At 34.2% G+C, this 26,623-nt stretch overlaps 1 protein-coding gene and 1 long non-coding RNA gene across 5 annotated transcripts in view; both read left to right on the forward strand.

The window, feature by feature from the left end:
* Nucleotides 1-18,838, forward strand: part of LOC127871822 (uncharacterized) — a 61,562-nt gene extending 42,724 nt beyond the window's left edge. Inside the window, exon 3 of the long non-coding RNA XR_008045577.1 lies at nt 18,782-18,838. This is a non-coding gene — a long non-coding RNA (uncharacterized LOC127871822). The remainder of the gene's footprint in view (nt 1-18,781) is intronic.
* Nucleotides 1-26,623, forward strand: part of LOC127871468 (glutathione hydrolase 1 proenzyme-like) — a 187,887-nt gene that overhangs the window by 80,760 nt on the left and 80,504 nt on the right. The window contains exons 1-4 of one of the 4 annotated variants that reach the window (XM_052414422.1): nt 15,997-16,346; nt 20,362-20,436; nt 21,391-21,672; nt 22,077-22,174. The exons of 2 other annotated variants lie outside the window; for them this stretch is intronic. In XM_052414422.1, the coding sequence (XP_052270382.1) occupies nt 20,381-20,436; nt 21,391-21,672; nt 22,077-22,174 (436 nt within the window). In that variant the 5' untranslated portion in view covers nt 15,997-16,346; nt 20,362-20,380. Of the gene's footprint in view, nt 1-15,949; nt 16,347-20,361; nt 20,437-21,390; nt 21,673-22,076; nt 22,175-26,623 lie in introns of those variants that run through there. One more of the 4 variants, XM_052414441.1, reaches the window with a different exon arrangement.

Below are 26,623 nucleotides of genomic sequence, written 5' to 3' on the forward strand. Positions count from 1 at the left end.
AGGATTAGAACGAAAGACACAGTCGTATATGGTTCTTCTCCCTTGCTATATGAAAAGTTACATGTTTACGGACATAATTGGCTATGTGAGGCAAAGTGAACAATATGTTTATACAAAAAAGCTCCACTTATAGAATTATATTTGCTTCATAAAATTAAAATGTTGACATTTTTGAGAAATATAAGAAATAAAGAGACAGGTTAGGAAAGAAAAGAAAGAAGATGTTTGTGAAGACTTGTTGAGTTCGAGCGAGAGAGAAAGAGAAGTATGTGATTCGTTCTGTAGCATAGTTACGTATCAAATCGCTTACTTTTTATAATAAATTTGTTAACTGTATCAGCTTTTTAAGTATTTGTTTAGTAGTCACGTGATACGTCTCCATATTGAATAGTTTCGATCCATGGGCCAGAATAAATTGATATTGTGTTAATGAGTTCACCACGAATGTGTATATACAGATTGTATTCAAGGAAGTAGTGTGACGTAGTTTCGTGAAGTCCACGGTGACATAATTATAATTATGTTGCGTCTAAAAAAGATGATCATTTAGAGCGCTACACTCTGTTCTTAAGCGCGTATGTAACATTTGGGAGCGCCTTCGTCATATGAAAATAAAGGATTTGAGATCGGACGATCACTGTTAATTAGTCTTTTGAAGGAATGGAGCGTTTCAGCATTTTTGATGTCGTTGGAGAGACGATTCCATTTGGATACAGTAGATGGTAAGAAAGAACTTGAATATAATGATGTTGGAGCTTGAATTGTTTGTAAATGTGATGAATTTCTTTGGGAGTAATTGTTACGTGAACCCACTGTTGGAGGCAAGAGAGATTGCATATAGTTTGGAACATTGGTTGGATTCATTTTATACATTAATATTAATTTGTGTTTGCATCTGTGTTGGCTGATGGTGTCCCACCCTAGCTCATTTTAAGGTTTACAATTGAGACTAAATGTGTGCCGCCAGACGTTATTCGCGCGGCTTCAGTATGAAATTTTTTCAAGTTCATCTTTTTCATTTTGTGTACAATTATCAAAAACAGTGTCAGAATATTCAAGAATTGGTTTTTCTATCGAGAATTGGTTTGAAACGACGCATTATATGGACTCGTTTCCATGCTTTTTCTTTTACATACGATATATGTGCATGCCAAGTACAGTCATTTGAAATAAATACGCCTAAATGTTTATGGAAGTCAACGATAGGTATATTAATAGTATGCATTGTTAATGGCGGATGAGATGGTTTGTTTATTTTTCTAGATATAAGCATTGATTCCGATTTAGGGGGGTTGAAACTTACTTACCATTTATCTGCCCACATAGAGATTTTATCAATATCGGCATTTAAAACGGCTCCAGTTTCGTTTGGTGAGTTCACGACCATTAAAAGACTGGTATCATCCGCGAACAAGTGGATTTGTGTTTGTATATCAGTTATAATATCATTTAAATACAATAGAAACATTAGAGGGCCTAGAATAGAACCTTGAGAAACGCGGGCACTAATTTCAGTAAGATTGGAGTGCGCTCCTTGTAAAATTACTTTTTTGTTTGCGATCGGACAGATAGTTTGACAAAAAAGATAATAAATTTCCTCGGACATATGAATTTCTTTACGCACATTAATGTAGTTCGATAAAACGCAGATGCACGTCTGTCATTTTACTAGATAGTTTCTACATATACGAAATTTGTTTTCGTCTTAACGTTTATGCTATCAAACCTATTAAAAGTTTATATCCAAGTGTATTTCACACAATACACGGAGCATGAACGACGTTAAAACGTAATGCCTAGTTTTTGTACCAACACAAGTTCACAGTACTTCTATATTGAATGGCGTCCATAATATTCGTGTTAGATATCAAACTTGTAATTGGGATACTTGTTATTCGTTTTAAATATCCGAAGAATTCTTTCGTATTAATCGTTTGCTGATGAATACATATATACTATACCCTTAGCCAGGGGGGGGGGGGGTGCGTTGTGTTCGCACCCAACTTTTTTTGACGAGTAAAGAACAATATTTGTACTATAAGATGCACCCAACTTTATTCGACGCAAACACGAATATTTATGTTTTCCCGGAATCCAGTGAGTCTTCGTATTTAAGTGTTACAATAATGTTGAGATCATTTTGCTACCGGCAGGAAAGAGGGTACATTTTAGATTACTATTAACGGATTGTTATGCCAGCTTCCGAAAATGACGGAAATCAAAAGACACCCGTCGACTATTGCCGAAGGTTAATGTGTCACTGGAAAATAAATTTGCATTATACCACGATTTATAACAATTACACATTGTACACAGCATTTTCGACAGACTGCGTTGTCTTTTTGTGATATCCTCGTACAACCATTTTCGGATCACCTAAAGGGTTTTCAGACAAAATATATCAGCTATGCTTAAGACAGGATAATTGTTTTTGTTGTTGTATGGCAAGAAACCTAATGGTATCTGTTCTGCTCCACATACAGAACTGTCCACAATGTTTTAATTATGTCAAACTTGATACTAGCAATTTTTCCATATTCTCAAACAGTTGTTATGATGAATTTAAAACGTTATAACATATATGATCAGGTGGACGTTAACGTTTAATGTTAATTAACTGTGACGGATCTTGAATGTATGGGCAAATAAGTCCATCTTTTTTCTTCAACGTCTTGGCATACATTAATACGGAATTTGAGACGATAGAGCCAGTAGTTAAAGGATCTTAATGAAGCTTTAATTGTTATATTCTTAAATTCGTTTAAAAAAAGAGAACTAATTGTTAAAAATAGTTTTAAAAATACAAGAAACCAGTTATAACATTTTGATTTCTGTCTAGTATTGGTGCAGATTATAGAAGACCTAGTTTTGTTAATCAGTGTATGTTGCACAATTCACTATTAGCTGGTTTTGAGCAATGCTAGGCCTGGCCGGATACTACCTATAGTAGCAGACAAACAGGTGTTTTGAGAAAAGTCAAATATTGTATTTAAATTTGCTTGATTTAGGAATGGTAGAATTTTGGAATGGTTAAATACACCAATTTTATCAAGATTCCAAAAATTCTTCTTATTGTTGATTTTATATTCTATCAATGTGTTGTTGGATATGTAAACAAACTGTTTGCGCGCACACTGGCTTCGGGTTTAAAACAATGTATTCCCGTTACTGATCGAAAAAGGTGGTTATTGAAAAACGGCAGTGGGGAATACATGTATGTTACATCATATTCATGTCGATCAATCACTCAGTATAGTCAACGAAAGTGAATTTTCATATAAAAATGCTCTATAACTTCAGTCTCTGAATACAGATAAAAAGTCACCAGAATGCAGGATTTTACTTTTCATTTCAAAATGTTATAGGGGGATAACCTCGAAGCCACTCGATTGCAGGAGGGGGACACCCCCTCCCCCACTTACCGCTTCGCCACTTGTTTACTCAATAACAATCGTTGATTGGAAAATTCGCATCCCTCCTTGTAAAAACTCTGGCTACGGGCCTGTAAACCCACATTAAAGTCACCCAAGGAAATGTAGGGATTCCATTTTGCGTAAGATCCACCTGGGGATTTCCAACCTTTTTAATAACAATTGCTTTATTATGGAAATGACTTAAACGTTTAAGCTTTTCAAAATGGTCTCTGGATTGTCAATGATTTTATTTGATGCAAAGAATATGCTTAAATATTTTTATAATACTACTCACAAACACACGTGCGGACATTTATTCTGTCTTCAACACTGAAGTTGCCTTCAAATATGACATTATGCAAGCAGAAACTAAACGGTAACTCATGGATATATCAATCTATATTTCATTGTCATTCAGGCGTGAAAACGTATATAAAAGTTCCAGCTCAATCACAGCATCGTATCGAAAGTAGAGCACGTGTTGTTATCAGATACATGGACTTCCGATAATGAAATATCGGTGTGTTAAAACCTAGATCTCTAACGTCTAATCGTTATGTAAATGGATATTTTATTTTCAGATATTCGTCCAAATTTTACCTAAGTTGTTAGTCGAGAATATGTTGTTGTAAAACATTCGTTATTACGTAACAGATGTATCAGGTGTGAATGCATAAACGTGTGTTAAGCTAAAATTGTAACACACTGATGAACTAGCGAACACTACATGCATGTCGACAGAAATCACTGTTTAAACACTAATTTTCGGAGAATGTATTGGCAACATCATATGACCCATTTTCATTTTAAGAATTTTCGTATTTTGTGCGTCGCGTCGACGTTAAGATTTGAAGATGTTTGAACAAATACACACAATAATTATGATATTTTATTGTTCCGAAACGTAGGAACACTTTGGTTTGTAAAGAACTTCATGTATTATATGTATAAAGACTTCATTTTAATATATTTTTTTAATTACTCGTTTGTGACGAAAAATGCCTGAACTTGAAATTAAATATAATAACATTTGATGTCATAACTGTTAAACTATAGACCATCTCGCAAAATTAATTGCAAAGACGTATATTTGTTAATATTGTTGTTGATAGTTCCTGTAACAGATTAGTTTTAAGCTATGCCAATGATTTATATTTACCTCAAATACAGTTTGAGTAAATGAACGCAAAGAACATGGTCGTTTTTTAAAGAATAATTATATAATAGACAATAAATGGAATTATATAATAGCAATAAACATGAAAACACATGCCCAATTTAGTAACGGTTTTCATAAAATGATTTATTACTTCGTCGCTTCAAAAAAATTCACATCATCAGATTTTTTTCAAATCTTTAAGATCTTTTTAGCTTTTGACATTTTCGAAAAAAATCCAAATTGAATCCTGGAGCCAATGAAGGCATTGCATAAAGTACGCACTAGAAACGCAAAATCGCATTTAATTAAGCTTAATTTCAATGATTTATAGAGCAAGTGCGAAAGAAAGGTCACGCTAGAGTTTTACATGTACATCTTATTTGTGGCTGTAGATGCTGTTTTTATTATCAAATTAATCATTTATGAAGCTGAAATCATCTTGTAATATCCTGAGGCAATTCTTAGAACAAGTTTCCTACGGGAGATACTTTGAACACACTACAATATGTGTTGTTATACTGTGATCGTTCATTTTTGTCAGTGTTTTCCAGTCTGTTGTATGTAACTATTTAAGAGGAAATAATTTGGATTTTGACTGTTTAAATGCATTGAAACACTTTTTAGAAGACGGACTGTCTTGGCATCACGATAAAAAATCAGGCATGTACCTTCTTAATATTTAAACAAATACAAAATACTACCGTTGTGAAAATGCAATCATCATTTCAATTATTGCGCTAAGAAAGTTCCTTATTCCGTTGCTATAACACGTAGATACACTGGATATGTATCTGTTTCCGTGTAAAATCTTATGTAATATTAACCGATGTAATATAATTTTTGGAAATCAATGTAGATTTTATGAAACCAATTGTTTTCAGCTCGTCAATTCAGTCTGGAGAAATTGTGTTCTGGAAAGCAACAGGGTAAATGAATATTATAATTATCATATAAAGATGGGGCGTCATGTGAATCCGAAAACTAAACATGCGTCTACAAAGATTATCAGATATATATTATTTACATCAAGTGTTCCGTTCATAAATAGTTTTACCTTATCCTTTGCATTTATCCGAGTTATAAATCTGTTTGCCACTGATAAGCATAATCGTTATTGCAGAATGTGAGCAAAGATTTAAACATGAGAAGTGTTGGTGGACGTGTGAAAATACCTAATTAATTCAGTGCCAGCAATAAGCATACAATGCAGAAAATAACGAAACTTCATATTGTTAAAAATAAGACTTTGTTTTAACCGATTCGGGCCTTGGCGAGTGTAATACATAATGGGCAACATAAGTATGATCGTGTATTGTAAACAGTTTAGAGTATTTTAGCAAATATGAATGCAATAAACATTTACTATATCTATTCACGTTACATTTCATTTATATAGAACGAGTTTAGAAATGAGAATACTTGTTTTGTGTACCCTTTTAACAGAAGCTGTTGACGTTTGATGTTGGCTCTTCGAGTGACTATGGCAATCTTTAGGAAACGCAAGCTGAACTTCATCAAAGCGCTGAAGGCACTGAAGATGTTCGCTATTGCATAATTTAACACGCAATTCCTTTTTTTTCAAAATCAATCGCAAGTTTGAAATAAACACACGCCATTCAACTTTATAAAGTTTGTGTTATAGCGCACGGGTCGAGTTTTGTGTGCACTTTTTATCATCCTTATTATTTTATAGAAATAACTGAGACAAAATAAATACAACATGCTTTTTGGACGTTCTGAAAGCATAGAAAGTATGATGAAAATGGTAATGAGAACATAATATAAAGACAATTTGCAGTCACCATCATATTAAAGGAATATTTTTTTCTAATATCAAATAACTATCTCACCAAGAATATACATTCATAATGAAAGTTCCGTGTACAAAACTTTTGATTTTTGACACAAAAAGTATATGAACATTGCTGTTTATGCTTTACTTGTTACCCGAGCAGTTCACACAGTGTCAACAACGCTGACATTAACATAGGTATAGAGCACTAATGCGCTTTTAGGCGTAGCTGTTTTACTCAGTTTTCATCTTAGTGACTTTTACATAACGCCAACAGACACGCATGAATATTTTCGAATATTTAATAAGCTGATTCGAGATACAACCTCTGAATTTTTGCTACATCACTGCGTATGTGCTCAATTCGAAGGATGTAGCACTGTACAGTGTAAGGAATTCCGGACTACTCTCTGAATGCTCAAACGACCTAAATTGTGGCCCTGTTACAATTACGCGTTACAATCCATCTCGCAGAATTTCACTTTCGCCTCCAAGATGAGAAAACAATTAATAGCGAAATAGCATAGTGTCACGATAAGAGAAAATCGTTTAATTATCATACCACAATGTTTGCCGTACTTGGTCAGCACGTCTGGAAATCATTCCTTAATGTGTGGATAGGCTGCCATTATTAACAAGTTTGCTATTTTGAATTCAATTTTGTATCAAAAAGCATTGTTCTTAAATGTGGCATTTTCAATTCGCAATGAGATTTGTTATGACCCTCGTCATGCGAAAATGGGTCTTAACTTTTTCTCGAATCTATTAATAGCCTCAATTAACGACCTGTACTTCATTATTGAGGTGTATGTGAGAGCGTAACCTATTGCGTTGTTATCGCCCGTGGACTTTCCTTTGTTTATCGACAGGCGCATTTATTAATAGCCTCATCTTATGAATGGACTGAGCAAATATACTACGTCATGAAGACGCAGCAGAAAGTGGACTATTTTATTCATTCATAAACAATCTCCTCCACGACTCGTACAATACGATCATTGTTTATTGATTATTTTCTATAAAAGCACCGTTCGAAACTATTGCATTTAACACGATATTAATTTCATGTTTCCATTTGTGAATGAATATAATTAGAGAACTCAAACCTCTTGCATAAATTATACTCTTTCACGAGCAGATATGCGTAGTAAGCGGGTATTGGGCTCCTAGTAGCTAAGGCGTATCGACCTGAATTTTAGACTAACCACCTAAGACGGTCGCTAAGCGACCATCTAAAAATAAGTTCACAGCAAAGCTCACTGGCTGATATTCAGCACAAAGGAGATCAAGTGTTGTTTGTTTTAATATGAGACACAGACAATGGTGTCGTATCAAACATAATTGCCCAAATATCATGCTAACGGTGTGTTTCCATGTGATCTAAATATAGTGATAGTTTTCTTGTTTTCACAGAAAACCTACTTTTGACTAAAACGTAATTATTTCTATACAAGTTAAATCTTTAACATTTACATCATCAGATTACAATATATAATTGAAATATGGACTTTTTTTGCGGGTTAAACGTTACATTTTCAAAAAATAAAAATAATAATCAGAAACAAATTATGTTTCACGTATGAATTATGATATATTGCTCGTCAAGAAAAGGTAATTTCCTTTGAAATACATCTTTGTTACGATTATACATTTCCTATTGTAAAACATATTCAGATACAAAAATATTGCGTATAATGTGCCAAGGTTTTCAAAGACATTCCTGCCTATACCATGTCATTGCAAGACATTATTTCGAAAAGTCTTAAGTTAATATCAACTAGCATATAAAATACATTTAATAAAATTCCCTTAAGCACGATTGTTATATGTCATATTTTGGGCGCTCTGTATATAAGAGGGGTTAATCCCCTGAACATTTAGATGGCGACGTCCGTGCAGAAACAGGTAGTTTTTGCCGTTTGATACCCTTTATCACTTGTGTTCAATTTTGAAATGCCGCTTAATTTTAAGCCATATCACGAATATGTGAAGAAGAAACGTGACTTTACTCGCTACAATCTTTCTAAGCAGGTCCTTTAATTTTTTGATCCCGCTGTGAAATTTCTTAGCGAGTAAAGTCGAGATATATCATGACTTTGTCTGTACAAATAAAAAAACACACGAATATCATAAATATGTGAAGCAGAAACGTGAATGTTTGAAGACGGGCTGCATAAAACAATTGTGTACACTCATATTGCTTAAAACATTTTTAACACTTATTGTTTGTATGGAAAGTCCATAGGTAATATTCCGTTCAGTTGGTTAAACATGTTTTAGGTCTGATACAATATTGATAACACTTTAAATTTTGAGAATATAACATTTCATGAAACACGCTTAAATTGAATGACATCATTCAAAAGTCATAAGAAAATTAATGAAACTGTTTTTTCACGCTTACTTGAGTATACCTTGCTATCGGCATGATTGAGAAAAACGCTCCTTGACGATACATATTCCTAATGTACATGTACTTGAAGTTAGTTATAAATGAGTTGCCATAATCAGTTTTAATAAAAAATTCTCCCATAAAAACATTGATAACAGTGATAAAATTCGAAGGAAAGCATTGCACACACTTAAATTTATTTACTGCAAAAAGAACATTTATTGTAAGATAAATATACACACGCCATGACAACCTAATCAGAAGAACGTAGACTGTCTTGTGTAAAATTTCCAGTATTATTATATTATTTTAAGTTCTCTTGACTGTTCACACTTCACTTGTGCTGTCCTCCTCTGTGAAGGACTATACGGAATGTTTTCTTGTCGCCGCTTAACATCGATGCGTTCTGTCGAAGGCTCGTTTTTATTGTTTGTGGCACAATATAATCCACTTTAATTTTCCGCAATATAGTTCATGAACATTTGTTGAATATATTGTCCCACAAAAAAGAGCATTTTGTATCCCGTATAATCTATGTTACCATACCACATCTAAGGTTGAAATTTGTGCTATTGCTTTAAAGAACATAGGTTGTTTATGTATTAACTTTATGTTTCGAAATATTGTACAAAATATTTGTTAATTTTCATTGTTTATAGGCTTTTAACTCGCGATTTTTAGTTCATTGGCTTAATATAACCGTAAGTCAGAAAAACGTAACGCAATCGGTTGCGAGTTTAGCAAGTGGTAAAAATGCCTGGATGTAGTAGGATGTTGGCAGACCAGAGAGGTATGATATTAAACATAGCGTTGTATTATTCTTACAGTTTTTTACTTAACTTTTTAAGAAATTTCTTCTGATAATTGTCTAAGAACATTTTAGTGCATTTTTCTAAGACCATTTAAGTGAAAACAAAACGTTCTTAGGCAATAAAACTATTTCGTTCGTAAAATTATAATGCTATTGGTAAAAGCTAGATAACGTTTACAATATGTAACATCTTTTCCAACAGGTCATTTAAGTTAACCGGACGCAGTGATAGTGCATCTGCTTGCAAATCCTGACGACACTGGTTCAAAAACCGACGACGTCAATTCAGTTTCAATTTGGTTTTTTACTCTTGAAATTAGTTAAGTCTATGAAAAACATACAGATTTTAAAGCAATCATATAATATCTAATGACAGTTGAAAACATACCAAAATGTATTAACAATTCCTTTAAAATCGTGGATGGGAACGTTCTGCTAAAATGAAAATGGAACGATCGTACAATGATCAAGTTAATTATAACAAGAGCACAAATAAACGTCTAGCGAATCAGAAAAAGCATTAGCATCCGAGTATTTACTTGCTCCCAAAATACCAAGCTCCTATGATGCATATTTCTGATTTTCCGATTGATATAGAATGGTTTGCAATATTTCACCACTTCTTGCTTCACGTATGTGTATTTATTCTAAAAAAAAACGTTTCGTTTTGATAGCCTTTTATATATTTATTCAGCCAAATGTTCCTTAAACATTTACTTCAGCAGAAACGTCCCTGTATATTGTCAATAGACTTGCAAGACCGTATGCGCTCTCGTATGTATCCCGCCGATTGCGCTCCATCAGTGGTCGTTGACTTTCTTCGAGATAACTTTGGCCAAACACCATGCATATTCAGAATTTTTTAGCGGGATCACAAAATTGGAGCTTCCGCTAAGAAAATCTGTAGCGAGTAAAGTCGAGATCTAACGGGAATATTAATACGAAATAAACGCTTATCACTTTCTTACTGATATGGCTGGAAAATGAGCGGCATTTAAAAGTTAAACAAAAGTAATAAAGGTTATAAAACGACGAAAAATACCTGTTTTGGCATGAACGTCGCCATCTTGATCGTCACGATATTACCCCGTCTGAGAAAAACGACGCAACTGTACAGTATAAAAATGGATTTACTTTCATGTAATATAGATTTTTCCAACAGCGTAGGCTAACTCTTTAGGCGACTTTCAGGAAATAATATCTCCCAGATTTAAATAGAACAAATGCCTACCAAAATTATAATGCTTCATCTGATTTTTTTAATGGCAGAAACTATAAATAGTGGACTGCACAATCAAGAAACAGAAACGAATTTAAACGGTAGGCCAAATTTTTAAATCTGTTGATTAAAGGATTACATTACCTCAGTTGTCAAATAGCATCATTTGGTGAGGATAACATTACCTCAGCTGTCAAATAGCATCATTTGGTGAGGATTACATTACCTCAGCTGTCAAATAAAATGTCATGTATGATGAATACGTACCGAATATCACACTTACGGACAACTGCAAAGTAGGTCGATAAAAATGTACGTTCAACTGTCACCCCATGGTGTATCAATATTAGGCAGACAGACAGACAGACAGACAGACAGACAGACAGACAGACAGACAGACAGACAGAAAGACAGACAGACAGACAGACAGACAGACAGACAGACAGACAGACAGACAGACAGACAGACAGACAGACAGACAGACAGACAGACAGACAGACAGACAGACAGACAGACAGATAAATTATTCAGACTTATACAACAGGATATCGTCTTTAACTCAAATATAAAATTATTTACTGTCACGTGAATACGAGTAATAACATTATTTAACATAAAAGTTAATTACAAAATACAAATACAAATAAACACAATATACGTCAAGAACACGTAAATTCTATCGAGGGGTGATGAAATATATCAAACAGTATTATTTAGTAATGTATTTTTTATGACTAAAGCTTCTTTGATATATTAACATACTTTTGAAATTACTAATCTATCACTTGAAACTAATAACTCGTGGAATTTATAAACAGATGGGTTAATATAAACTTTACGACTAATATATCTTTATCTTAAATCTATATAACAGTGGCATATACATATAAAATGGTTTTCGTCTTCTAAATCAACGGAATTACAACACAAACAATAACGCTCAGTTCGTGGAATGTTATTCTTAGCATATCTGCAAGTTTCGATTCTCAGTGGATGTGCAGAGACTCTTAATCTTACAAAAAAAATAAACGAAGACGTCTAGGAAGTTAGTCTAAATATTCTTCGTATTCCGAAGAGGATTTAAACATTTTATACATATCCAAAACAGAACTGTTATTCATTTTACCATACCATTCTTGTTTAAAATTGTCAACAAGTCTGCATTTAAACTCTCTAACAAATCTATTTACTTGCACAACGTTTGGATTTTCAAATACATAACCAAATCCATAATTATTAAACATCTTCTTAACATATGTGACGCAGTTTTGTATAACCTTTATTACAATCGTTTAAAGCTTGATTTTAAACAATTTGCATAATAATATTTTCATTGTTAAGAATTTAAACCAAAAGTTTATAATTTTAACAAACCTGTTTACAAACAATGGGTATCTACCTAATAAACAGCAACATTACATGTATTTATTTTAACTTGAAGCAATCGTTTGCAAAATTTTAAATGTATGCGTTCAATATCATCTGACTTTGTGAAACTTCACACTTCTGAAGCATTAATTAATATAGAACCCACAAACAACTGACAGAATATTTTTGGTTTTAAAGTCATGACATGTTATCAATAATGTATTCAATGCTTTAAGGGCTTTACCAACCAAATGTTCTTGGTTTAATTTAAAACTTCCAGTATAATTTAACACCGTGCATAAATAGTTAGAGTTATCAACAACTTCAATATCATTACCATTGTATGACAATTTTAAATTTTCTTTTAATCCTCCTCTTTTTCGAAATACCATTATTTTAGTTTTTGCAGTGTTTACATTTAGCCCCCAAGAATTGCAGTATACATATAATTTATCTAAATGTGATTTGACTTCAGCAGGTGACTTGCCTAAAATAGCCATGTCATCGACAAATAATAATAAAATCAACACAATATCGTCTATGCTCAAACCAGAGTTAATGTTATCTTGTAGGTAAAGTTCAAGATCTTCAACAAATGAAGAAAACAATATCGGCGACATTACCTTCCCTTGCCTCAGTCCAACCGCATAACTAAAATAAGACAAATCTTTGTTGACAGTAAGGTATCAATAAATGTGTGGACAGTAAGGTATCAATATATGTGTGGACAGTAAGGTATCAATTTATGTGTTGACAGTAAGGTATCAAGATATGTGTGGACAGTCAGGTATCAATATATGTGTGGACAGTAATGTATCAATTTATGTGTGGACAGTAAGGTATCAATATATGTGTGTACAGTAAGGTATCAATATCTGTGTGGACAGTAAGGTATCGATATATGTGTGGACAGTAGGGTATCAATATATGTGTGGACAGTAAGGTATCAATATATGTGTGGACAGTAAGGTATCAATATATGTGTGAACAGTAAGGTATCAATATATGTGTGGACAGTAAGGTATCAATATATGTGTGGACAGTAAGGTATCAATATATGTGTGGACAGTAAGGTATCAATATATGTGTGGACAGTAAGGTATCAATATATGTGTGGATACTAAGGTATTTATATATGTGTGGACAGTAAGGTATCAATATATGTGTGGACAGTAAGGTATCAATATATGTGTGGACAGTAAGGTATCAATATATGTGTGCACAGTAAGATATCAATATATGTGTGGACAGTAAGGTATCAATATATATGTGGACAGTAAGGTATCAATATATGTGTGGACAGTAAGGTATCAATGTATGTGTGGACAGTAAGGTATCAATATATGTGTGGACAGTAAGGTATCAATATATGTGTTGACAGTAAGGTATCAATGTATGTGTGGACGGTAAGGTATCAATATATGTGTGGACAGTAAGGTATCAATATATATGTGGGCAGTAAGGTATCAATATGTGTGTAGGCAGTAAGGTATCAATATATGTGTGGACAGTAAGGTATCAATATCTGTGTGGACAGTAAGGTATCAATATATGTGTGGGCAGTAAGGTATCAATATATGTGTGGACAGTAAGGTATAAATATATGTGTGGACGGTAAGGTATCAATATATGTGTGGACAGTAAGGTATCAATATCTGTGTGGACAGTAAGGTATCAATATATGTGTGGACAGTAAGGTATCAATATATGTGTGGTCAGTAAGGTATTAATATATGTGTGGACAGTAAGGTATCAATATTTGTGTGGACAGTTAGGTATCAATATATGTGTGGACAGTAAGGTATCAATATATGTGTGGAAAGTAAGGTATCAATATATGTGTGGACAGTAAAGTATCAATATATGTGTGGACAGTAAGGTATCAATATATGTGTGGACAGAATGTTATTAATATATGTGTGGGCAGTAAGGTATTAATATATGTTTAGACAGTAAGGTATCAATATATGTGTAGACAGTAAGGTATCAATATATGCGTGGACAGTAAGGTATCAATATATGTGTGGACAGTAAGGTATCAATATATATGTGGACAGTAAGGTATCAATATATGTGTGGACAGTAAGGTATCAATATATGTGTGGACAGTAAGGTATCAATATATGTGTGGACAGTAAGGTATCAATATATGTGTGGACAGTAAGGTATCAATATACATGTACTCAGAACTTGACGCCGCGTAGTGTGTGCTATACGAATAAAATGAAAAAATCGGAGCCGGCCGATGCTACGATTATGCCATGTCCCGTGTTTTATCCATACAAAAACAACGTGATTACCGCAGTGTTTTATCAGTGTTCCGCTGATGTTGCTTTGTCCGACTATTCTTATCAAGCTTGCTATGTCACATATTAAATTCAATTTGATAAGCCAGATTCAGGTATCATATGGTTGGAAGACCAGTTAGAATACATTGTATGTAAGCGTTTATTTCATTATACATTAGTTTATTCAACAAAAATACGAAGAGTGTTGAGATAGTGTTGTTCATTTATTCGTAGGTTAACGATCCATACGGCATGGACTATACAGACCAGACTATACGACCCAGATTTGCGGATCAAACGGCCCAGATTTGCGGACCATACGGACCACATGTTTTTACCTCATGGAGATTATTTCAAATAAACACGAAAAACTACAATACTAAGTATGCTCTGCATACAATTATACTATGCATCTGTTAAAAAAACGGGCCATTAATGTGTACATAATTATTGAAATAAAAATTATATAAACTCAGATTTGAAACTCATTTAATTGTGTCATCAATTATTCATTTATTCAGTAGGCAACCCGCAAACAAGCACTTTCATAGATAAAGTCTGTTTTAATTTAAATGAATATTAATACCTATTAAAATGAATAAATGCCGCATGGTGATAAGGGCAATTAAATTTCTTACATCACAGAATATTTTACAAAATATTTATACATGTATTTTCTTTTAACAAAAATGCGCAATAAATGTTCTAGCAATGTTTCCAACAGTTACGTTTTTATACATAGTGCATACATGTTATTTAAGTTTAGCAGTCAAACGTGTATTTTAAAATGATAATATAAATAAAGGTGTAACACCAGCATTAGTCACTCGTATATTTGTATATATATTATACACAAGAACACATAAGTTCAAAGTTGGACAGAAAATTCAGTAGATTATCCACTACCGGTAATCCTAATACTCTTAGCAGACGTAATGTCTGATATTTTACGTTGATATATGGGCCAGTCAGTATTCCTGATTGACCGCATTTGTCAGTTCCCGTTACCGTTGAGGATTTCTTTCCCCGGGCATAAAATTTCCTGCGTACAGAATCAAACACCTGCGTTAATAAATAAAACGTCGGATGTATAGTTTCGAGCGTGTGATTTCTCGGTTCAACGATATATTGTCATCTTTATAATCATGAATGCATAATAATATATTATCTAATAATTTACCACAATTTATTCACACACGGCAATTATGTGAAACTTTGCGAGTACTGGAATAAAGTGTGTGTTTTTTAATTTGTATTTGATGCTTTGAAATCAAATAAGAACGAATAGTGTGCACATTTTCTTACTTTTCAACTTTTTAAAACATTTCAGACAATCTTCTTAAAGATTAGCTTATAAGTAGATAGACGATTTTTATTTCATAACTATATCGTTCATCATTTTTGCAATTTATTACCCCTTTATATACTTTATATTACTGTCTTTCAATAATCACATTCCATGATTCCGAAACGCTATGACAGCAACATACCTCTTTCTGGCATTTGTTAAAGCATGTTAATTAATCCCTGCTGGTTTGATATGACCCGTATTGATACCTGATATTTAGGTCAGATATCCGATCGGATGGATGCATTCTCCTATCTGATAACGCGTACGATTTTCACTAGCTCGCAGATGATTCGGTAGTTCCAAGTATATAATTTCTTCGTTCTTTATCAACATAACATGCGTGGTAGCCCATAGAAGCCGTTAACCCGTACGCAGTGCTCACGCATCTATTACAGCGACATTATTGTTCAGTAGCGAACACCGTCAGCATCGTTTGCGCATACTTACTACGGAGGCTTTTCTGTATTGTAATATGTGTTAACAGTGGGTTGATGTTACATTCCACGGATGATAAATCGTAATACGTTAGAGGAATATTATTTTATTACAAGAAGTAAGTTTCGATATTTAAGCGGAGTTATTGGTGCAATCAGTGTCAAAATCATTATATTGTTTATCAAAGACAGTTTGAAAAATCATTCTATACATTTATTGATATATTGACGTACGATGTGCACTTTAAACGCTCTGTTCAAGAGTTTAGCGAATTTGTAACGACTTTGTTACTTTTGTTGCTGAGATGAGTCATTTGAATTGTCAATTGTTTCAAAATGTACATAACATTGTGCCAGCATCGTACACTATAACATATATGAAGCTGACTCGAATTTTTAAGAAGTCACAATTCCATAATAGTTTTTATAGTTTAATCAGTTTTTTTTTTGTAAAAAGGAAACTCTTTTAATTTATATACAATTGTGTGCAATCATATGTGTCGTGTTCTGAGAGAACTGGGCTTAATGCATGTGCGTAAAGTGTCGTTCCAATCAGGGACGACACTTTCCGCTTTTATGGTATTTTTAGTTTCAATGAAGTCCCCCCTTACCAAAAATCAAATTTAGGCGGAAAGTGTCGTCCCTGATTAGCCTGTGCGGACTGCACAGGCTAATCTCGGACGACACTTAACGCACATGCATTTTGTCAAATTTTCACAGAACACGATACATATAGTGATTGCATTACTGAAAGTCAATAACTGCCTTCATTTGACTGAAGTTGTGTCCATCTCTTCCTAAACGTAATACATGTATATAAACATATCAGCGTGTAGGTAGAAGTCTAACGGTTCATGTTATTTCTGTTATTCTTAAGAGTATTTTGGTAGACAATAAAACATTTATTTTCACACGCATCATTGCCTTATAATGTCAGTGCAGACCGTCATACGTAAACGGCAAAGCATGGCCAACACCAATGCGTTTTAATTGATACATTTGTACATATTGTACGGTGTTTTTACTTTTATCATTTTGACATATGTTGGATTAGCTTATATGAGGAACGTTTCGTTTTTATTAAACTCGTTATAGCCACCTGTTTTTCACATGTTCGATTAGAATGTCATATTTTTGTGTACATGTCATGACGTATACTAATAGCATGCTAAATATGAACAAAGTGAAATAGTATGTCTGCTATTGTTAATATGTATATTTATTTTTTGTTTGTTTTGAAACAAAAATTCATTAAAGTAATGTAAAAGGATTCACGAAAAAAATATTAACAGTTATTTCCATTATATCATAAATATGGAATAAAACCGATATCGAGGAGAAACCATCAGTAAAACAATTAACTACACAAATAAGCAAATGTTGAATCTTGAAGCTTCGACAGAATTTCATTTGCAGCAGATTTTTAGGGTTGTTACTATAATGCCTTCAAATCAACGTTATAAGGTGTTCCACGATGTTTAAAGTCAAATTAAACATTGCGAATGACATTGTAATTTATACTGTCTTATCGCAGACGTAAACAATATAGTGAAGGTGTAATTAGTTGTACTTTATTGCTTGCTTGCTTCCATGGAATGCATGCTCATCGCGTCCTTCCTTACGAATGTATGATCTTATTCGTCAGGAATGGAAAAAATGCGGATGAGAACTGCGCAAACAATTCTTGTTTCAGGTTAACCAATAACACTTTTAAAAAGAAGTGCACGACGTGATTTAAATACGAAAACTTACTGTAGGTGCTTTGTATGCATTAAATGTAAGTGTGATAATTTATTTTGTCCTGGGGTCTGTATCATTTTGTCCTGGACTTTATTTTGATACAAAAGTAAATGTTCCATTACATCTGAAAATTACTCTCAAGTGTCACTAGTAATTGGCACTTAATGCCATAGCAGATATCTGCAGATTGTCGGGAAAAGCTTCAATAACGTGTTATGCCACCACACGATCACTGAATCAGTGAAAGAAAATATAAATGAAGTATGACATACATTTCACTGATTGCATACTTTTGGTAGTTTTTTTCAACATTTTATTTATTAAACATCGCCAAAGATAATCTTTTTAATACCATAATATAAGAGAAGGTTAATTTTAAGATAATAGTTTTCATTAATTTGTTGCGTACACACCTCGAAAATAGGCGTAAATACAGTTCTCGAAAACACATTTCCAAAATCGTTTATGAAAGTTTACGGTCGATCCGTCCTGTATCTTCCGTCATCTTACTATTTCGTTATCAGAGTTCGTTCCTGTCTTAAGCAAGATCAAAACGTCCAGCACATTCGTCAAGGAACAAAATAGGAGCATAATCTTATGTAATGATACGTTCGATATCTCATAGAAACATTTGTCTCCGTCTATTTGCTACGCATCACTGAGGTTTTTGGCGTCTTTTTATGTCGTTATGATGAAGTTTACCGACACTAGTATTCTTTGCTAATTGGAAAAAAACGTTGGCCAAAACCATGCAATCGTAAACAGCATTTATTTATGTTTTATTGAATAAAAATGCCTTTATAAAAAAATACAGACACAATGGCGCTCCAGAGACATAAGAGGGAGATAAATTCATGTTAGCATCAAGGTAACATTTATTGTATTCACATATTCTGTCACGAAATGACTTGTCATTCACCCATAATGTAATCCTCTTACCACACATATAATTACATTGGAATTTTATTTGATTTATGCTAAGGTTTTTGACGTGAATTACAGTAAAGACCCATCGTGCAAGAACAAAACAATGCATAATGTCAGAACTCATTTAAGCATTAAATTCTATTTATAAAGTTCATGGAGTTCGAAGGACTGCTGATCCTCGTGTATTTTCTGACCATCGTATCTATCAACTCACGGGGCTTTTTTAAACACTCAATCGCCTGTGTTCCGTGTATGTTTACTCCTAAAAAATGCTTATATACCAAAAATTGAACCTTTAAAGACATTCGTCAGTCAAGAAAAGATCATATGAATTATTAATTGTATCAAGCGAAATGAGACAAGAATAATATTTGTGTGTATATTCTTACAACAAGTATTCAACTTTAAACATACGTTGGCTTTATTGGAACTATTGTTCTCGCGTATGAAAAGCATACACACACGCATTTTATATATTGTGCTTGTCGACCCATATACCATAACATACGTCATAATTCAATAAGTTAAAACTGAAACAGCAACAAGTCTTAACTTGTTATTGCTAAATAACCATTATTTAGTCAGCGGCTTTATGAACTTACAGGGCATCTGTTTTTCTTTCCTTCCAAACTGAGTCATAGTGTGTTTATAACTAATGCCAACCGTGTTTATAAAGCAATTATTGAAGCGCTTGTGTCAGACGTTTTGAATTACTTATTGTAAACCGGATATGAGAACATATGGCGAGATAGGAATGTAAAGTTTTAATTTCTATCTAAAACCCACATAATTAAAATTGATAGTGTTCTTTTGTAAAAGCTCGTGTTTGAAACACGTTGAATAAAACAACACCAATATAATAAATTAACACTCGCATACTTTAATGTTCGTTGTTGATAATGTTATGATGAACCGCAAAAATATACCGTTTTGAGATGACATTTTATATATATAAAAAATAATTTTATATTAAATTTTGTCTTTTTCTTTTAAACGCGCCACTTTGATGACGCAAAATCCCTTTGTGTTTAAATAAAACATAAGGTATTATCATGTGTTTTTTAAACTTAAGAAAATCAAATAGCCCAATAGCACTTACATGATACTGACATGTATGTATGTATTAAGCAAACTACTTTTTCGCTGATTACAAAACGTTTCGTACTGGAAACAGATGAAGTAGACAAACGAATATTCCACTAACATAGCAGTATGCTGTCATGTTATATTCCTAACTCGTGTACGAACAAAACAGAGATTGAATAAACGGCATCATTCAATCGTGTGATAAATGTTTAGATTTAACAAGTGTCAGCTTAATGTTGATGAGCTTTGTCTGAAAGTCCCTGTAACAATATTTAAATAGAAGGTAACAAACATACAAACATAATTAATATACATTTAACGTTTTTGAATCAGGTGTTTTTGCTTGCATGCATTTTCCATATTGTTTGGTGTTTGTTTCAGTTAGTTTCCAGAGCGAATTATGGAGCTAAATAACGGCCACGCGAAAGATGCCGAGAATGAACCGGCAGCTAACGAGTATGTTAACAATATTAAAATAATCAAAGCTCCTTTCCTAAGTACATTTTAGCATTTAAAGGCAATCGTATCGTATAACAAAAATCAAATTAATAACTGTATTGTAGTTGTTGGGGTATTGAGTAATATAGTATCAGTTTTGAACAATGTGCTAAATGCATTGCAGGTTCGCATAACATTTTAATTTATAATATTCGCGTTCATGCAGTCATTGTATCATGTTGAGGGCATTATATCTGCTGAAGGAAAATATTAAATGTCAAAAGTGTTTATTAAATTTAAAGCGGGACTGCACGATTTTTATATGTGTTCAATTGTAATATATTGATAAACTATGTTACAATATAAGACGAATTTCTTAAACGTCAGCAAGTGCAATTTAGCGCCCGAGCTGATTGTGACAAAGATATTTCGTACATATTTTCTTACAATAACCGAAGCATTTGTCTTTTTTATTAGGATCGGAGTTAGTGTTCGTGTGTCGTATGAATAAATATCGTTGCAGGATATTAAAATGATCCGTAAAACTAGATTTAGATTCACATCGTATATACATGCTGGCGAATTCGACTGTACAGACATTTTTGATTTCCGAATTAAATATCTGGCTTATTTCGCATTTTTCGACACACATTCTTCTTAACTTTTATTTTAATTTATATTGAAATATATGTATAATAAGTGTTTTTTTTTACACATTTTATATACATTCATAAATATTTGACAAAATCGTGCAGTCCCGCTTTAATTTAATCTTCTGAAAAAAAACATGATTTATGTGAAACATTATGCAGTGTTTGCATGTTAATAACTAACTGATAGATATTTATCCGTTAATTGGTACATTTCACTATTTCGCTGCGTATAGTTTTGACGTGTAACGCTTTATCCCTCTCTTATTTCGCCTCTCACGACAACGCGTTTGTTGAAATGAATGTATTAAATATTTTACAGACCTTTGTTCGACAAAGCCAATACAATCATTATGCAAGACGACGAGGAAATGGCGAACCAACGCAAATCAAAGTGTGAAGTGTGCATCTGTACAAAGAAGAGGCGGTTAATTATCACAATTATCCTAGTGCTGCTATGTATTTATGCCGTCGGTCTGGCGATCGGTTTAGCCGTATGGCTGTCAGGTGGCGAGAAAAAGATGGAGCCAAAAGATACGATTGAGGATAAGATTCCAACAGGAGCTGTAGTTTCCGACCATGAGGCGTGCTCGGATATAGGCAGGTATGGTGTATAGTATAAACAAGAACTTATAATACAATTACTACCATCTAAGTAGTTTAATCCTATTATTACAAATGTACTTTCAAAGAAAATAAACAATTTAGTCATTATTTCAGTGATCGGTGAAGACCAATACGTGTGATTTTACGTCACGATGAACATAAGAATATGATGCTGACAATGTTTACTTCTTTGAATAACTTGATGCTATTGACGGTCCTGACGATAACCAAATGTTGATGATAATGATGCGTCTGAAAATAACGATATCTATGAGGATGAGGATAATCTTGATAATGATGATTATGGTGATGATTATTATGATGAGGAGGAGGAAGAGGAGATGGAAGAGGCGGAAGAGGAGGATGGTGTGAGTAATAGTATTACGCTTTCATCATTTTCAGGGATATTCTTGAGCGCCAAGGCACAGCGGTAGATGCAGCAATCGCCACATTGCTCTGCAACGGAGTTCGTACACCGCACAGCATGGGCATCGGTGGAGGTAACTTTCTTGTATATTTAAAAAATATATTAAGCTTATAAGCGAACAATAAGTTAACATTTACTTATTCGGTTATAATGCTTTCTGATGGTCTTTTAAGCGGTTTTATTGATATTCAAGTGCTAACCAATACATCTACATTTGCTGATACGCTAACAACCATTATCATGTCATCAGTCAGGAGTTTCTTCTTCTTGCCATTACTCAAATGGGCACGCCGGCTCTCTGAGCAAAGGTAGCCGTCGGTAGCTTAAGGTCCAAGAGACGTCCATAGAGCTTCCATTGTATCGTGGTCCCCTCCGCCAAGATCTTGCGACATAGGCCTACATGCAGTGGCCAGGACAAAACAAATTGTTCGGCCGTCAAAATGTCAGTCGGACAACGGCAATCGCCTAATTGACAAATCATGAACATGTTGATCCAACGGTCGAGAGTTCTCATAGTTCTTTGATGTTTTTTCTTGACCAGTCGCATTTAATCATCGCCTTCGTTGTATTGCTCATCGAAGTGGGAAGGGGTTATCTTTTGTAGCTTGAGTTGAACCCCTTCGAGGCATGGGATCTGACCGTCTCCCAGCGCGTTTGACTACACAGAGGGAGCACTAACACGCATACATCCAGTGTTGTCCATCCTTAGATTGGAAAGCGTCGTTGGGTGCACTTTGTTCCAGTGTATCCGTCCTAAGCAGTGTTTTGTCGACATTTTCTTGTTGAACATTCGCCGACCAAGGCTTTGTGACATCTCCCGCCCTTTTTTTTCCATCCTATTGATCCTTCTCATACCTATCAGCCTAGATCAACCCTTGTTTTTCTATCCTAGTTATACTTTACATACCTCTAAGTCATGATCCGCCATTGTGTGTCTCTCCTAGTGATCCTTCTCACACCTCTCACCCCTGCTCCGACATAGCTTTTATGTCCTTGTGATACTTCTCATACCTCTCAGCCTCGATCCGCCCTTGTTTGTCTATCCTAGTGATACTTCTCATGCCACTCTGCCTCGACCCGCCCTTGTTTTTCTATCCTAGTGATCCTTTTTATACATCTCAGCCTCGATCCGCCCTTGTGTTTCTATCCTTGTGATACTTCTCATACCTCTCAGCCTTGGACCGCCATTGTTTTTATATCATGGAGATACTTCTCATACCTCTCAGCCTCGAGCCGCCCTTGTTTTTCTAACCTAGTGATACTTTTTACACCTCAAAGCCTCGATCCGCCCTTGTGTTTCTATCCTAGTAATACTTATCATACCTCTCAGCCTCGATCCGCCCTTGTTTTTCTATCCTAGTGATGCTGCTCACACCTCTCAGCCTCGATCCATCCTCGTTTTTCTATGCTAGTGATACTTGCCATACCTCTCAGCCTTGGTCCGCCCTTGCTTTTCTATCCTAGTGATACTTCTCATACCTCTCAGTTTCGATCCGTCTTTGTTTTTTTCTATCCCAGTGATCCGTCCAATACCTTTCAGCCTTTACCCGCCCTTGTATTTCTATCCTAGTGATCCTTCAACTACCTCTCAGCCTCGATCCGCCCTTGTTTTTATATCCTAGTGATACTTCTTATACTTCTCAGCCTCGACCCGCCCCTGTTTTCCTATCCTAGTGATACCCTTCATACCTCTCACCCTCAATCCGCCCTTGTTTTTTTATATCCCAGTGATCCTTCTCATACCGCTCAGCATCGAGCCGCCCTTGTTTTTCTATCAAAGTGATTCTTCTCATACCTTTCAGACTCGATCCACCCTCGTTTTTAGCATAGGTGCAACGCACCTATGCTTAAGGTATATACGACATTTCGAAAATCCACATCGATCGGTTGACCATTATGAAGCCTTACCTGATCAAAAATCAGACGAAATATCTATTTAATTTAGTATATGGTAATTCTTACCAAAAATTTTTGGAAACGTTTTTCTAACGTTATCTACCAAGAATATTGCTGACACAGTTTTTCGTGAATTTTTCTAAGACCGTTTTACGTGAAAAAACCTTCTAAGAAACTAAAACAAATTTCGTTCGTAAAACAATTCTGTTCTTGTTGATAGTGACCTCACACCTAATTTCTATTTCCTTTGTTTTCTGTTGTGTGAGAGGTCAAATGTTTACATAACTTAATTCATAAGGCCCTGGTTTAAGGATATGTAACATTTCATCGGTTAATTATAAATAGAAATTAAAACATATTCTCAGCAGGAAGTGGGGCATAAAGCACTTTTATTCTTTGAAAATGTGTAAAAAATGGCGGAGTTCGATGAATGTTTTCTGATTTATGACATGGATTCTGACCTGCCTTTCTATGGATTTGATGAAGTAGAGTTTGAAAGTAAAAGAGATGTGTTAATTGAAGTTAAAATGATTTACTTTGAGCCAGAAATTAACGTTACGAGTAGAGCTAACGGTTTAAATGTGGCATCGGATTTAATGGATTCGCGCGAATTCTGGACGAGTGTTGTGTCTGTAAAATATTAAATGGAAAGCTGTAAATGTATCAAGTCGGAAAAGAAAACGGATGGTTGCATACTGGTATGCGTGAAATAATGCAATTCTACGTATTTATTTTCATAGTTATGTCATTTTGTAACCATTCACATTCGTCACTATTTGGAATTCCCGTTTCTAAAAATAGAACATTTCGGTAACAAGGGGGGGGGGGGGGGCGACTCAAGATGTCAGCAATCGTTAAGGTTACAATATACTATATAATCGAGTCATAAAGGTTGAGTCATGAAGGGCTGTACTCTCTAAACAAATCATCATATTTTCTTCGAAGGCATGTTATACACTTTAGACTGTTGTTCTGGTTTTATCGTTTGGAGATATTGATAGGGTAAGCATAGGTGTTCACTACTAAATCCCTGAAATAGGATAAAGTTGGAGATTAAAGTAAAAAATGGCACTGCAAAAGGTTACAATCCACTAGAAAACGGCCGAAAAAATGCGCAAAAACAGTCGATTTTGATTCGAGTCAAATTCTTTTTTGTTTTGAACATGAAATATCTTTTTTATTGCTTAAATCGATTCAGCTAAGAATGCCCGTCAAGAAAAGGTATGGTTATGGGGGTCTCTATGTGCAAAATGTTGTATTTATTTTCGCTCAAAGTTGTCGCTTTTACATCGAAACATATAAGGAAACTATTTAGTATTTTTTGACCTAAACATTTACTTCAGCAGCAACTTCCCTGTATCTTGCAACTATGCTTTCAGCGCCATCGGCGCTCTCGTTCTTTCCTACTGATCCTTCTCATACCTCTCAGCCTTGGTCCGCCATTGTTCTTCGATCCTAGTTATGCTTCTCATACCTTTCAGCCTTTATCCGGCCTTGTTATATAGATGGTCGCTTTAGCGACCGTCTAAAGTGCTTAGTGTAAAATTCAGGTCGGTACGGCGTAGCTACTAGGAGCCCAATTCCCGCTAACTACGCGTATCCGCGCAAGAAAGAGTTGCATAATTTATGCAAGAGGTTTAAGTTCTCCAATTATGTTTATTCACAAAGGGAAACATTATATTAATATCGTGTTAAATGCAATAGTTTCGAATGGTGTTTTATAGAAAAGAATAAAAAAACAATGATCGTATTGTACGTGTCGCGGAGGAGATTGTTTATAAATGATTAAAATAGTCCACTTTCTGCTGCGTCTGCGTGACGTAGTATTATCGCTCATCTCATTCATAAATCTGAGGCTGGCGATAAACAAAGGTGAGTCCGGTTGAGAATAACGCACTAGTATAAGGTTACGCTTGTTTATATTCACAGGTCTCAATTAATAATACGTCGACCACGAGTTCAACAATTATTACGGGGATACGATAGACAACATAAAAAAGTTTCATTATCGCGGAAACTGAATATTAAAAGGATCTTTTCACGGTTTGGTAAATTGACAAAATTGAAAAAAGTTGTTTCAGATTCGCAAATTTTCGTTTTAGTTATGATATTTGTGAGGAAACAGTATTACTGAACATTTACCATAGTCCAATATAGCCATGATATGTATCTTGTGACGATTTGAAAACCAAAAAATTATAAAGCGTTACAAACAAAACGATTGAATAATTTTGAGAGTTCTGTTGTTGTCATTTAAATTAACGAAACTACGAAGGTTGCTTATATAAGGTATAAAATACTTAAATTGTGTATATCCAGTGGAATAGCCGAGAGGGCTAATGCGTTTTACTTCAGACTAACTCCAGGACTTCGGGGGTCACTGGTTCGAGCCCTGGTACCGGCTACTTTTTTTTGCTTTTTTAATTTTATTCTTGATTTTTTACTGGAGCTTTTAAGATCCAATATTAACATTTATCAATATAAAGCATTTAATGACAAACTTCAAAATATGCCAAAATCTGTGAAAAGGCCCCTTTAAAAAACATTTAAATATATCAAGAATATTCTCTAAAAAATGTAGTCTTGCTGTTTTGAAATAAGGTTTGGAATTTTGGTTTCTAAATAA

The sequence above is a fragment of the Dreissena polymorpha genome, chromosome 1, assembly GCF_020536995.1.
Source record: "Dreissena polymorpha isolate Duluth1 chromosome 1, UMN_Dpol_1.0, whole genome shotgun sequence".
NCBI classification, from domain to species: domain Eukaryota; kingdom Metazoa; phylum Mollusca; class Bivalvia; order Myida; family Dreissenidae; genus Dreissena; species Dreissena polymorpha.